Source organism: Salvelinus alpinus, chromosome 27 (assembly GCF_045679555.1).
Source record: "Salvelinus alpinus chromosome 27, SLU_Salpinus.1, whole genome shotgun sequence".
Taxonomy (NCBI): Eukaryota; Metazoa; Chordata; class Actinopteri; order Salmoniformes; family Salmonidae; genus Salvelinus; species Salvelinus alpinus.
The window spans coordinates 9,034,051-9,048,199 of record NC_092112.1 but is presented as its reverse complement, the minus strand read 5'-3'; the positions used below and the strand labels follow the sequence as shown (position 1 = coordinate 9,048,199).

The 14,149-nt window shown below is 45.5% G+C and overlaps 1 protein-coding gene across 4 annotated transcripts in view; it reads right to left on the bottom strand.

The window, feature by feature from the left end:
* Nucleotides 1-1,234: 1,234 nt before the first annotated feature.
* The window catches only part of LOC139555937 (low density lipoprotein receptor adapter protein 1-like), a 116,820-nt gene continuing 103,905 nt past the window's right edge, over nt 1,235-14,149 (bottom strand). The window contains exons 5-10 of one of the 4 annotated variants that reach the window (XM_071369337.1): nt 14,046-14,118; nt 13,716-13,802; nt 12,131-12,258; nt 9,337-9,371; nt 2,997-3,025; nt 1,235-2,272 (exon numbers count right to left, since the gene is read on the bottom strand). In XM_071369337.1, the coding sequence (XP_071225438.1) occupies nt 2,268-2,272; nt 2,997-3,025; nt 9,337-9,371; nt 12,131-12,258; nt 13,716-13,802; nt 14,046-14,118 (357 nt within the window). In that variant the 3' untranslated portion in view covers nt 1,235-2,267. Of the gene's footprint in view, nt 2,273-2,987; nt 3,026-9,336; nt 9,372-12,130; nt 12,259-13,715; nt 13,803-14,045; nt 14,119-14,149 lie in introns of all 4 variants that reach the window. The other 3 variants (XM_071369338.1, XM_071369339.1, XM_071369335.1) reach the window with 3 other exon arrangements.

Here is a 14,149-nt window from a genome sequence, read left to right as displayed (position 1 = left end):
ATAGTTTCTGATATTTTTTTTAACCCAACCCTGATCTGGACTTCTCCACAACTTTGTCCCTGACCTTGGTCATGCTCCTTGGTCATGGTGCCGCTTGCTTGGTGGTGCCCCTTGCTTAGTGGTGTTGCAGACTCTGGGGCCCTTCAGAACAGGTGTCTATATACTGAGATCATGTGACAGATCATGTGACACTTAGATTGCACACAGGTGGACTTTATTTAACTAATTATGCGACTTCTGAAGGTAATTGGTTGCACCAGATCTTATTTAGGGGCTTCATAGCAAAAGGGGTGAATACACTTTTCCGGGTCTTTTTTTGTTGTTGAATTTTTTTCATTTCACTTCACCAATTTGGACTATTTTGTTTATGTCCATTGCATGAAATCCAAATAAAAATCCATTTAAATTACAAGTTGTAATGCAACAAAATAGGAGAAACACCAAAGGGGATGAATAGTTGTGGATGGCACTGTAGTACACTACTTTTGACAAGAGACCTATGTGGGCACTGATTTAACAGTAGTGTACTATATAGTGTTACGATATGGGGGAAGGTCAGTGTTGGGACCTAAACACAGTATCCAGTATACACTTCCACACTCCATCCCCCAGGAGGCAGCAGCATTCTTAAAGAGGTCCAGGTGTCGAGCCTGGTTGATAAACACATCAGGTGTTGCTAATTAGGATGATGATCAGTCAGTGTCCCAGCTGGTGGCCCTGAGGCTGCTGGTTGGTTTTGGTGGCCGTGAGGCTGCTGGTTGGTTTTTGTGGCCACATTTTTTTAATGTTTTTTTTTCCCGTCACCTTCTGAACAACTAATAATCTGCTTAGACTGGCCGACCAAGAGGACGTGACCGAGCCGTTTCCTTGGGCACATGTGCATCCGACACGGTTCATTCAGGTTACAAATCATGTAGTAGGCCTAGGACCCATAGACAAAGAGAGTTCAACAACATCCGTAGGCTAGTTACGGGTTTGGCGACTCTAACGAATAGGGTGCCACTACACACGCAGACTCAGAGATCAGAGAGTTTCTGTACTTAGGTAGAGAGATGAGGGCTAGTTGTCCATGTTACTTAGGTAGAGAGATGAAGGCTAGTTGTCCATGTTACTTAGGTAGAGAGATGAAGGCTAGTTGTCCATGTTGAGTGTTGATTAGTTATAGTACAGTAGAATCAGAATGATCTACAGGCAGACAGAGGGCTGTTTACCTGTCCAGAGCTGGTGGTTTGTGGGGGCAGCAGTATGTTTGGCCTGTCCAGAGCTGGTGGTTTGTGGGGGCAGCAGTATGTTTGGCCTGTCCAGAGCTGGTGGTTTGTGGGGGCAGCAGTACGTTTTATCTGTCCAGAGCTGGTGGTTTGTGGGGGCAGCAGTATGTTTGGCCTGTCCAGAGCTGGTGGTTTGTGGGGGCAGCAGTACGTTTTATCTGTCCAGAGCTGGTGGTTTGTGGGGGCAGCAGTACGTTTTATCTGTCCAGAGCTGGTGGTTTGTGGGGGCAGCAGTATGTTTGACCTGTCCAGAGCTGGTGGTTTGTGGGGGCAGCAGTATGTTTGGCCTGTCCAGAGCTGGTGGTTTGTGGGGGCAGCAGTATGTTTGACCTGTCCAGAGCTGGTGGTTTGTGGGGGCAGCAGTATGTTTTATCTGTCCAGAGCTGGTGGTTTGTGGGGGCAGCAGTATGTTTGGTAGTCTTGGTTGGATGTTTGTGCGGACAATGTGTGAGTCTGTTGTTGTTTATAGGGACTGGCAACCTTTGTTTGTGGGGACCGTAGTTTGTCCTTTTGTGGCGATGCAGGATGTCTGATGGTTTGTCTGACAGCCTTGGTTGTTTTGTGGGGACAGCAGGGTGTCTGGCAGCCTTGGTTGTTTTGTGGGGACAGCAGTATGTCTGGCAGCCTTGGTTGTTTTGTGGGGACAGCAGTATGTCTGGCAGCCTTGGTTGTTTTGTGGGGACAGCACAGCAGGGTGTCTGGCAGCCTTGGTTGTTTTGTGGGGACAGCAGTATGTTTGGCAGCCTTGGTTGTTTTGTGGGGACAGCAGTATGTCTGGCAGCCTTGGTTGTTTTGTGGGGACAGCAGTATGTCTGGCAGCCTTGGTTGTTTTGTGGGGACAGCAGTATGTCTGGCAGCCTTGGTTGTTTTGTGGGGACAGCAGTATGTCTGGCATGTGTTGTTGTGTTAGTCTGAGTCGTCACGCTCGGGGACATGAGGTCCTCTAGGAGGAGGTGGTGGTGGTGGTCCTCCTGCTGCAGAGGGCTCAGAGCTGCATCCTCAGACTGTGGAGAACGTGATGGGGAGGGAGGAGAAAGTGAGTGGGAGGGAGGAGAAAGCGAGGGGAGGAGGGAGGGAAAGGAAGGGAGGGAGGAGAGAGAGCAAGAGGTGAGAGAAAGAGGAGGAGAAGTATAAACGAATAAGAGACAATATTAAAAGCGGGGGGGGGGGGACGGGACAAAGGTACAGAGTGCAATCTGGAGACAGACAGACAGACGGACAGACAGGACAGACAGGACAGACAGACAGACAGACAGACAGACAGACAGACAGACAGACAGACAGACAGACAGACACTTTTCCACAAAACAAACACTTTTCCAATGACTGCAGACTGATACATTTGTATGGGGATGGAAGACATGTTTACATAACATGCTACTGTACATACTAACATACTAATATATAGTATTCAGTATAGATAACTAACCAATAAGGTCAGAGGGGGGTGGTGGTATATGGCCAATATACCACGGCTAAGGGCTGTTCTTAGTACTGTGGTATATTGGCTATATACCACAAACCCCCGAGGTGCCTTATTGCTATTATAAACTGGTTACCAACGTAATTAGAGCAGTAAAACGAAATATTTTGTCATACCCGTGGTATACGGTCTGATATACCATGGCTGTCAGCCAATCAGCATTCACTGCCCGAACCACCCAGGTTATAATAGAATATATATCATGCATTGTGTAACAAACATCTTATTGATCTCACCTCACTTACCAGTGTCCATCTCTTCTACCTCCATACTGCTGCATGGTGGGTTGAAGAGACACAAAACACACCCTGACTTCTCTAACCAATAAGAAACCGTCACACACACACACACACACACACACACACACACACACACACACACACACACACACACACACACACACACACACACACACACACACACACACACACACACACACAAATCTAAGTAGCTGAAGACTGTGTGATTTTTCTCTGTTTCTCATTTGAACCGCTATAGGTGCTGTTAAAGACTACAATCAATCACAATGCCTCGTGGGTAACCGTTAAAATAACAACCCAATGTTTATATCCCAGGACAAATTAGCTAGCAACAGCAAGCTAGCCACTGTAGCTAAATTGCCATGAACGTTTGATGCTTTTCGACCTGTCCCCAAATTAAAATAGTTAGTTCTGTGTTCGTTTTGATATTTCAACCTATTTCAACCTGATGAAAACGTGTGGTGTGGATGGGCAAAATCAACATTACGCGCGATGGCGTACGCGGACACAGGAGGACGCGTCGTTCTAGGTCAGCATGTAATTCATGTGACACACTATGCATCATAAGATGGACTTTTGATTTTTTCCCCCCCAGTTTTCTCTCATCTCTCAAGTTATATCTGCAGTTCGACAGAGGTGAAAACATTAGCCAGGCTTCTTAATGCATTATGGAAGGTTGAATAATTCACCCTGATCTAAACATGGGATGTTCTCTTTTAGTATTGAGCTGAAGTTTCAGAGCCGGACCCAGACTTGGGGGGGGGGGGGGGAATAAAAAGTGGACATTGGTTTAGTGCATTTGACTTTTAACACAAAGCTTAATAAGAAACCTTACCACACTGAATACCATGTCTCTATTTGTGTTCATTACATTTACTCATGAGTGTGAAAAATAGTTAAAAGCACCTGCCATTCAGTCTGTTCAACTCTCTCCTAGTGAAGCAACTGTTTTAATGATGGAGACTGTGTGTGTGTGTGTGTGTGTGTGTGTGTGTGTGTGTGTGTGTGTGTGTGTGTGTGTGTGTGTGTGTGTGTGTGTGTGTGTGTGTGTGTGTGCGCATGCGGTCTTATAACTGCCATTTCCTGCAATCTGGAGCCCAAACTCAACATGGAGCCCAAACTCAACCTAGAGCCCAAACTCAACATAGAACCCAAACTCAACATAGAGCCCAAACTCAACCTGGAGCCCAAACTCAACCTGGAGCCCAAACTCAACCTGGAGCCCAAACTCAACCTGGAGCCCAAACTCAATCTAGAGCCCAAACTCAATCTAGAGCCCAAACTCAACATAGAGCCCAAACTCAACATAGAGCCCAAACTCAATCTGGAGCCCAAACTCAATCTGGAGCCCAAACTCAATCTAGAGCCCAAACTCAACCTGGAGCCCAAACTCAACATAGAGCCCAAACTCAACCTAGAGCCCAAACTCAACCTAGAGCCCAAACTCAACCTAGAGCCCAAACTCAACCTGGAGCCCAAACTCAATCTGGAGCCCAAACTCAACCTGGAGCCCAATCTCAACATAGAGCCCAAACTCAACCTAGAGCCCAAACTCAATCTGGAGCCCAAACTCAACATAGAGCCCAAACTCAACCTAGAGCCCAAACTCAACCTGGAGCCCAAACTCAATCTAGAGCCCAAACTCAACATAGAGCCCAAACTCAATCTAGAGCCCAAACTCAACCTGGAGCCCAAACTCAACCTAGAGCCCAAACTCAACCTAGAGCCCAAACTCAACCTAGAGCCCAAACTCAACCTGGAGCCCAAACTCAATCTGGAGCCCAAACTCAACCTGGAGCCCAATCTCAACATAGAGCCCAAACTCAACCTAGAGCCCAAACTCAATCTGGAGCCCAAACTCAACATAGAGCCCAAACTCAACCTAGAGCCCAAACTCAACCTAGAGCCCAAACTCAACCTGGAGCTCAAACTCAATCTGGAGCCCAAACTCAATCTGGAGCCCAAACTCAATCTGGAGCCCAAACTCAATCTGGAGCCCAATCTCAACATAGAGCCCAAACTCAATCTGGAGCCCAAACTCAATCTGGAGCCCAAACTCAATCTGGAGCCCAAACTCAACATGGAGCCCAAACTCAACATGGAGCCCAAACTCAACCTGGAGCTCAAACTCAATCTAGAGCCCAAACTCAATCTGGAGCCCAAACTCAACCTACCTAGAGCCCAAACTCAACCTACCTGGAGCCCAAACTCAATCTGGAGCCCAAACTCAACCTACCTGGAGCCCAAACTCAACCTACCTGGAGCCCAAACTCAACCTACCTGGAGCCCAAACTCAATCTGGAGCCCAAACTCAATCTGGAGCCCAAACTCAATCTGGAGCCCAAACTCAACATGGAGCCCAAACTCAACATGGAGCCCAAACTCAACCTGGAGCCCAAACTCAATCTGGAGCCCAAACTCAACCTACCTGGAGCCCAAACTCAACCTACATGGAGCCCAAACTCAATCTGGAGCCCAAACTCAACCTGGAGCCCAAACTCAACATGGAGCCCAAACTCAATCTGGAGCCCAAACTCAACATGGAGCCCAAACTCAACATGGAGCCCAAACTCAATCTGGAGCCCAAACTCAACATGGAGCCCAAACTCAACATGGAGCCCGAACTCAACCTGGAGCCCAAACTCAATCTGGAGCCCAAACTCAACATGGAGCCCAAACTCAACATGGAGCCCAAACTCAACATGGAGCCCAAACTCAATCTGGAGCCCAAACTCAACATGGAGCCCAAACTCAACATAGAGCCCAAACTCAACCTAGAGCCCAAACTCAACCTACCTAGAGCCCAAACTCAACCTACATAGAGCCCAAACTCAATCTGGAGCCCAAACTCAATCTAGAGCCCAAACTCAACCTACCTAGAGCCCAAACTCAACCTACCTAGAGCCCAAACTCAACCTACCTAGAGCCCAAACTCAACCTACATAGAGCCCAAACTCAACCTACATAGAGCCCAAACTCAATCTGGAGCCCAAACTCAACCTACCTAGAGCCCAAACTCAACCTACATAGAGCCCAAACTCAATCTGGAGCCCAAACTCAACCTGGAGCCCAAACTCAATCTGGAGCCCAAACTCAACCTACCTGGAGCCCAAACTCAACCTACCTGGAGCCCAAACTCAATCTGGAGCCCAAACTCAATCTGGAGCCCAAACTCAACCTGGAGCCCAAACTCAACCTGGAGCTCAAACTCAATCTGGAGCCCTAAATCAATCTCTAAATCAATCTGGAGTCCTAAATCAATCAAAATGCAAGCAGTAAATTAATGAGAGCGGAAATTTTTGTTCGCCTGAAGAAATACTTACTACATGTCAAGACTCAGAATGTACTGCACTCTCTCAAATACACCGCTTCCCCAAACTGATGTCTTTTCTCCAGCCAACACACCCATTTTCCAGCTTGCTCTCCAGTTCATGCCCAACCCACCTCGTGGAGAACTATCCTCCTATAGGTCCACTTCACCCCTTACCATGCTGTTCAATACTGAGCCATGCTGATTGACAAGTGTCGTAGATTGGTACAGGGCAATACCTCGGTAAGGGAGCGATGCTGAGACTCAGACTTTTCACTTAAAAATGTATGTCAAACAAACCAATGATTGCAAATTGTTAAAAGTTGTCCGTGTGTATAGAGTTCTATGTTTTATTTCACTTTGAAATCATTGTTTTTCTTTGTTTTCCTCATCCCTGTTTCGTAAAAAGCTGAGGGACGGGGCTGGAGAAATGAATAGACAGATCTATGGACGCGAAGACTGACCATTGCGCCTCCTTCTACAACCCCATTGGAGAAGACGACCCAAGGTTCCTCACCTCAGACCTTTAATGGGATTTGAGAAGGATGCGAGTAGAGAGGAAGTAAGGAGTTGAGCAGAGATCAATTGGGACAAAGTTCATATCATTGTTTTAGGTGGAATATGTCTTGTCCATCACTCCAGTGAAAGTGACCAATCTAAGGTTTCTAGACACTTTAAGCCTCTCCCCCATCAGCCTGAAATCCAACCCCAAAGGTGCAAAGACATGAGAGAGAAATTAGAGAAATTGAGAGCGAAAACTTGACAATGACAAGTGACTATAGCTGGTGGACAATTTAATGTGTTAAAAAAAAATGGGGACAGTTTCTTTGCTTAGACTGTACTGTTTAAGAGATTTTTATTTTTGATCTGTGAAAGTGATATTCCTCTTCTCCCATGACCACATTTCTTCACTCTTAATTTTTTATTTTTTATTTAACTAGACAAGTCAGTTAAGAACAAATTCTTATTTATAATGACAGCCTAGGAACAGTGCATCGTTCAGGGGCAGAACTACAGATTTTTACCTTGTCAGCTCAGGGATTTGATCCACCAACCTTTTCGGTTACTAGTCCAACGCTCTAACCACTAGGCTCCCTGCCTCCTCTAACCACTAGGCTCCCTGCCTCCTCTAACCACTAGGCTACCTGCCTCCTCTAACCACTAGGCTACCTGCCTCCTCTAACCACTAGGCTACCTGCCTCCTCTAACCACTAGGCTACCTGCCTCCTCTAACCACTAGGCTACCTGCCTCCTCTAACCACTAGGCTACCTGCCTCCTCTAACCACTAGGCTACCTGCCTCCTCTAACCACTAGGCTACCTGCCTCCTCTAACCACTAGGCTACCTGCCTCCTCTAACCACTAGGCTACCTGCCTCCTCTAACCACTAGGCTACCTGCCTCCTCTAACCACTAGGCTACCTGCCTCCTCTAACCACTAGGCTACCTGCCTCCTCTAACCACTAGGCTACCTGCCTCCTCTAACCACTAGGCTACCTGCCTCCTCTAACCACTAGGCTACCTGCCTCCTCTAACCACTAGGCTACCTGCCTCCTCTAACCACTAGGCTACCTGCCTCCTCTAACCACTAGGCTACCTGCCTCCTCTAACCACTAGGCTACCTGCCTCCTCTAACCACTAGGCTACCTGCCTCCTCTAACCACTAGGCTACCTGCCTCCTCTAACCACTAGGCTCCCTGCCTCCTCTAACCACTAGGCTGCCTGCCTCCTCTAACCACTAGGCTGCCTGCCTCCTCTAACCACTAGGCTCCCTGCCTCCTCTAACCACTAGGCTACCTGCCTCCTCTAACCACTAGGCTACCTGCCTCCTCTAACCACTAGGCTACCTGCCTCCTCTAACCACTAGGCTACCTGCCTCCTCTAACCACTAGGCTACCTGCCTCCTCTAACCACTAGGCTACCTGCCTCCTCTAACCACTAGGCTACCTGCCTCCTCTAACCACTAGGCTACCTGCCTCCTCTAACCACTAGGCTACCTGCCTCCTCTAACCACTAGGCTACCTGCCTCCTCTAACCACTAGGCTACCTGCCTCCTCTAACCACTAGGCTACCTGCCTCCTCTAACCACTAGGCTACCTGCCTCCTCTAACCACTAGGCTACCTGCCTCCTCTAACCACTAGGCTACCTGCCTCCTCTAACCACTAGGCTCCCTGCCTCCTCTAACCACTAGGCTACCTGCCTCCTCTAACCACTAGGCTACCTGCCTCCTCTAACCACTAGGCTACCTGCCTCCTCTAACCACTAGGCTACCTGCCTCCTCTAACCACTAGGCTACCTGCCTCCTCTAACCACTAGGCTACCTGCCTCCTCTAACCACTAGGCTACCTGCCTCCTCTAACCACTAGGCTACCTGCCTCCTCTAACCACTAGGCTCCCTGCCTCCTCTAACCACTAGGCTCCCTGCCTCCTCTAACCACTAGGCTCCCTGCCTCCTCTAACCACTAGGCTCCCTGCCTCCTCTAACCACTAGGCTCCCTGCCTCCTCTAACCACTAGGCTACCTGCCTCCTCTAACCACTAGGCTACCTGCCTCCTCTAACCACTAGGCTACCTGCCTCCTCTAACCACTAGGCTCCCTGCCGCGAGCTCCAACAGTGTAGTGACAGTGACAATTTTGTTGTTGTTTTGGCATTTACTGTTTCTTACATTTTTTGGGACACTCTTGAAAACCAGATGGTGACTCTCATCCTGCAAAATGTCAAATAAATAATATCCACAAATAGTTTAATAAAATATCCCAACCATAATGCTGTTGAGGTAGAATGGTTGGGTCTAAAGCCCGATCGAAATGGTGAAATTAAATTACCTTTATCGAAGTACTGATACATTTGGGAATGTATTCATTTGCTCAAAGACTATTTTCTGTTGAACAGATTACTGATATCATTCATTATAAAATTCTAATTATCTTAGTGGATCGATGTGACCTTGAGTATAGAAATGAGATATACAGTACTTTAAATACAATATAATGTAAAACACAACGTAAATATTACCTTGAGAATGCATCATCGAGGCCATCCTCCACATCCTGTGAATAGAAACAGTACCTATATTAGAAACAGTACGAGGAATAGAAACAGTACGAGGAATAGAAACAGTACCAGGAATAGAAACAGTACCAGGAATAGAAACAGTACCAGGAATAGAAACAGTACCAGGAATAGATACAATATCAGGAATAGAAACAGTACCAGGAATAGAAACAGTACCAGGAATAGAAACAGTACCAGGAATAGAAACAGTACCAGGAATAGATACAATATCAGGAATAGAAACAGTATCAGGAATAGAAACAGTACCAGGAATAGAAACAGTACCTGGAATAGAATCAGTACCTATATTAGAAACAGTACCAGGAAAAGAAACAGGAATAGAAACAGAAACAGTACCAGGAATAGAAACAGTACCAGGAATAGAAACAGTACCAGGAATAGAAACAGTACCAAGACAACTCCATGAGACTGTACTGCAGAATGCATCAATGTGCAGGCAATATAACCTACCTACCTTAGAACCAGTATCTATTAAAGGTATATTACATACACCTCCTCAGTGTATCAGCAACAACTTGTCATTACCTTCAATACAGCTCCAATTAAATACTACCTTCAATACAGCTCCAATTAAATACTATCTTCAATATAACTTCAACTAAATCCTGAAGTGATGCTTTTTTGATGAAGTGAATTACCAAGTACCAAGCAGTATCTCAGCTCAGACAGTTTTCAATATCAATATTTAACATCAATATTTGTTTGTCAATATTATTATACTGGTTTGTGGCACTGACAAATGGTGCATATTTTTATGAGTTTACCAAGATCCCAAATCAGTAGAGAAAAAATAAGACAAGTATCAGATGAGATGGCGTATTTAACCAAGAGGAGTCGACAGGACTTGGTCTATGGTAGCATTAACAGGGAAAGGATGCCATCTAGTGGTGAAGATATGCCAACACAGCTGCATAATGTTGACACCTCTTGTGTTTTTTTGTGTTTGTTTTTTTACCTTTATTTAACTAGGCAGGTCAGTTAAAAAACGAATTCTTATTTACAATGATGGCCTACACCAGCCAAACCTGGACGACGCTGAGCCAATTGTGCGCCGCCCTACGGGTCTCCCAATCACGGCCGGATGTGATACATGTTTGGAACAAGGAGATTCAAGGGGTAGGCAGGGGTGTAAAGTACTGAAGTAAAAATACTTTAAAGTACTACTGAAGAAGTTTTTTTAATCTGTACTTTATATCTGTATACTTTACAATTTACCTCTAGCACTCCAAGAACAGGGGAGAATATACACCTTACAGGTGGATGACCTCCAGGAACAGGGGAGAATATACACCTTACAGGTGATTGACCTCCAGGAACAGGGGAGAATATACACCTTACAGGTGATTGACCTCCAGGAACAGGGGAGAATATACACCTTACAGGTGATTGACCTCCAGGAACAGGGGAGAATATACACCTTACAGGTGATTGACCTCCAGGAACAGGGGAGAATATACACCTTACAGGTGGATGACCTCCAGGAACAGGGGAGAATATACACCTTACAGGTGATTGACCTCCAGGAACAAGGGGAGAATATACACCTTACAGGTGATTGACCTCCAGGAACAAGGGGAGAATATACACCTTACAGGTGATTGACCTCCAGGAACAGGGGGAGAATATACACCTTACAGGTGATTGACCTCCAGGAACAGGGGGAGAATATACACCTTACAGGTGATTGACCTCCAGGAACAGGGTAGAATATACACCTTACAGGTGGATGACCTCCAGGAACAGGGGGAGAATATACACCTTACGGGTGATTGACCTCCAGGAACAGGGGGAGAATATACACCTTACAGGTGATTGACCTTCAGGAACAGGGGAGAATATACACCTTACAGGTGATTGACGTTCAGGAACAGGGGCTGCCTACCCCTGAAGGAGAAAATACACATTACAGGGTAGAATATCGTAACGCGATGTTTAGGATTTGTGAAGAGTGAACTAGTTAATATGGGTGACCTCTACCTCTTAACAATGTAATGGTATAAGAACATTTAAAAAATAACCCATTGCACTACAGCATGTAAGAAAAAATAGCATTGCTCAGCAGTTTCAACAATGGTTAAAGACTATAGCATTAGAGGTCATCCACCTCAATTATACTGAAGGTCTTCCATCTCAACTATACTGGAGGTCTTCCATCTCAACTATACTGGAGGTCTTCCACCTCAACTATACTGGAGATCATCCACCTCAACTATACTGGAGGTCATCCATCTCAACTATACTGGAGGTCTTCCATCTCAACTATACTGGAGGTCTTCCACCTCAACTATACTGGAGATCATCCACCTCAATTATACTGGAGAACTCCATCTCAACTATACTGGAGGTCTTCCACCTCAATTATACTGGAGAACTCCATCTCAACTATACTGGAGGTCATCCACCTCAACTATACTGGAGATCATCCACCTCAACTATACTGGAGAACTCCATCTCAACTATACTGGAGGTCATCCACCTCAACTATACTGGAGATCATCCACCTCAATTATACTGGAGGTCATCCATCTCAATTATACTGGAGGTCATCCATCTCAACTACACTGGAGGTCATCCACCGCAACTATACTGGAGGTAAAACCATTTCTAATGGGGTTTACCCCGTATCATCAACAATAGCGTTTAACTGTTCCAGTTTGTCCATGGAGAATACATATTGTTTTCGTCATGGACAAACTGACCAATCAAAGGCCTGGAACCCAAGGTCATGACTTACCCAGGAGCCGTGTTTGATTGGTCGTTTCCTGGCGGGTTTGTTGCTGGGTGAGGGAGAGCTGAATGACATGGAGAAAAATGGGCGTCTCAGTTTCTCCTCCTTCCTCAGGGGTTGCTGCTTCTCTGAGTCTGAGACAAAAAGAGAGGGAGGGAGGGAGGGAGGGAGGGAGGGAGGGAGGGAGGGAGGGAGGGAGGAAGAGAGAAACAAAGAGCAATGGATGAGAGAGAGAAATAGAGAGAGAGAGAGAAATAGAGAGAGAGAGAGAAATAGAGAGAGAGAGAGAAATAGAGAGAGAGAGAAATAGAGAGAGAGAGAGAGAGAGAGAAATAGAAATAGAGAGAGAAATAGAAATAGAGAGAGAAATAGAAATAGAGAGAGAAATAGAAATAGAAATAGAGAGAGAAATAGATATAGAAATAGAGAGAGAGAGAGAGAGAGAGAGAGAGAGAGAGAGAGAGAGAGAGAAAATAGAGAACGAGAGAGAGAAATAGAAAAGACAAAACAAAAAGAAAAATATATAACCTATTGGAAAGACACCACAAAAAATCAAAGTAAACTTCAATGCTATTTGGCTCTAAACAGACAGTACATGGTGGCAGACTATCTGACCACTGTGACTGATAGAAAACTGAGGAAAACATTGACTAGGTACAGACTCAGTGAGCACAGTCTGGCTATAGAGACCGGTCGTCACAGACAAACCTGGCTGCCCAGGGAGGACAGGCTGTGCTCACTCTGCTCCAGGGGAGAGGTAGAGACAGAAGTGCATTTCCTACTACACTGTGACAAATACTCAGACCTAAGAGCATATTTCTTTCCCAAAATTATAATTCAATACAAAGAATTTGAAACTATAAAAGATGAAGAAAAATTCAAATATTTGTTGGGTGAAAAGCCAAAATGTGCAGTTTTGGCAGCCAAATATGTGTCCTCCTGCCACAGCCTGAGGGACAGCCAGTGAAAAATGCAAAGTAATGTTGATAATATTTCCCATTTAGCTTAGTTTTGTTTTGTCTTTCGTACCAGGTCATGTGTCTTCTCAGTCATGTTGACACTGGTCTACTACTGTTGCTTTAATGTATTGTTGTTCTGATTAATATTGTTGTTGTAGCTGTTATTAATGGTAATCCCATGTCCACTACTACTATTATTATTACTGTTAGTCCCACCATTTATTTATATATAAATATATATATATTTTGTGTATATATATACATATATATTTTATTTAAATTTTTCGATATGTATACTTTGACAATGTAAGTAATAATAACTTGCCATGTCAATAAAGTCAATTGAATTGAATTGAATTGAATTGAATAGAGAGAGAGAGAGAAAAGACCCTAAACGTCCAGTACTGATCAGGCCAGGTCCCTGAGGGTGAGGAGGAGAATGAAGCAACTGAAATAACTCAGTCTTAACTACGTGTGGCTGTCTTAACGAAGAATGTCTGAAGCCCTGCAGTCCTTTTAGGCTCTATTGCCCAGCCGCTAGTGTGTGTACCTTAAACACGCGTGCAAAGGTTTCTAGACCAATAGATGTCAAGATCATTACAGGAAGAGCACTACAAATGAAGTTGACCGACCTGAGACACTGTGTGTGTTTGTAGTCTCCGTCTGTCCATCAGTGACAGAACACGGGCAGCACGTCCTCCTGACCTTCTGACTTTTGTCTGAGGACAGAGAGGAGAAGGAAAGTGTCAGACCACAGGAACTTGTAGTTCTCAGAGGGGGAAGAAAAATAAAGAAAAACTTGGAAAGTATCACTAGTTTATTTCTGTGCCAACGTTTCAGGTGGAGAACGTACCGTAAAAATGGTCTGCTGACAGTCATCCTAATCCTCACCTTCCTGAGCAATCTCCCACAGGTCACGAGCTACTGTGAAGGCCTGGGCTACGGTTAGAGTTAGTACTCACCTTCCTGAGCAATCTCCCACAGGTCCAGGGCTACTGTGAAGGCCTGGGCTACGGTTAGAGTCACAGCCTGGGCCTGACAAACCACAGAACAGAGACATACTGTA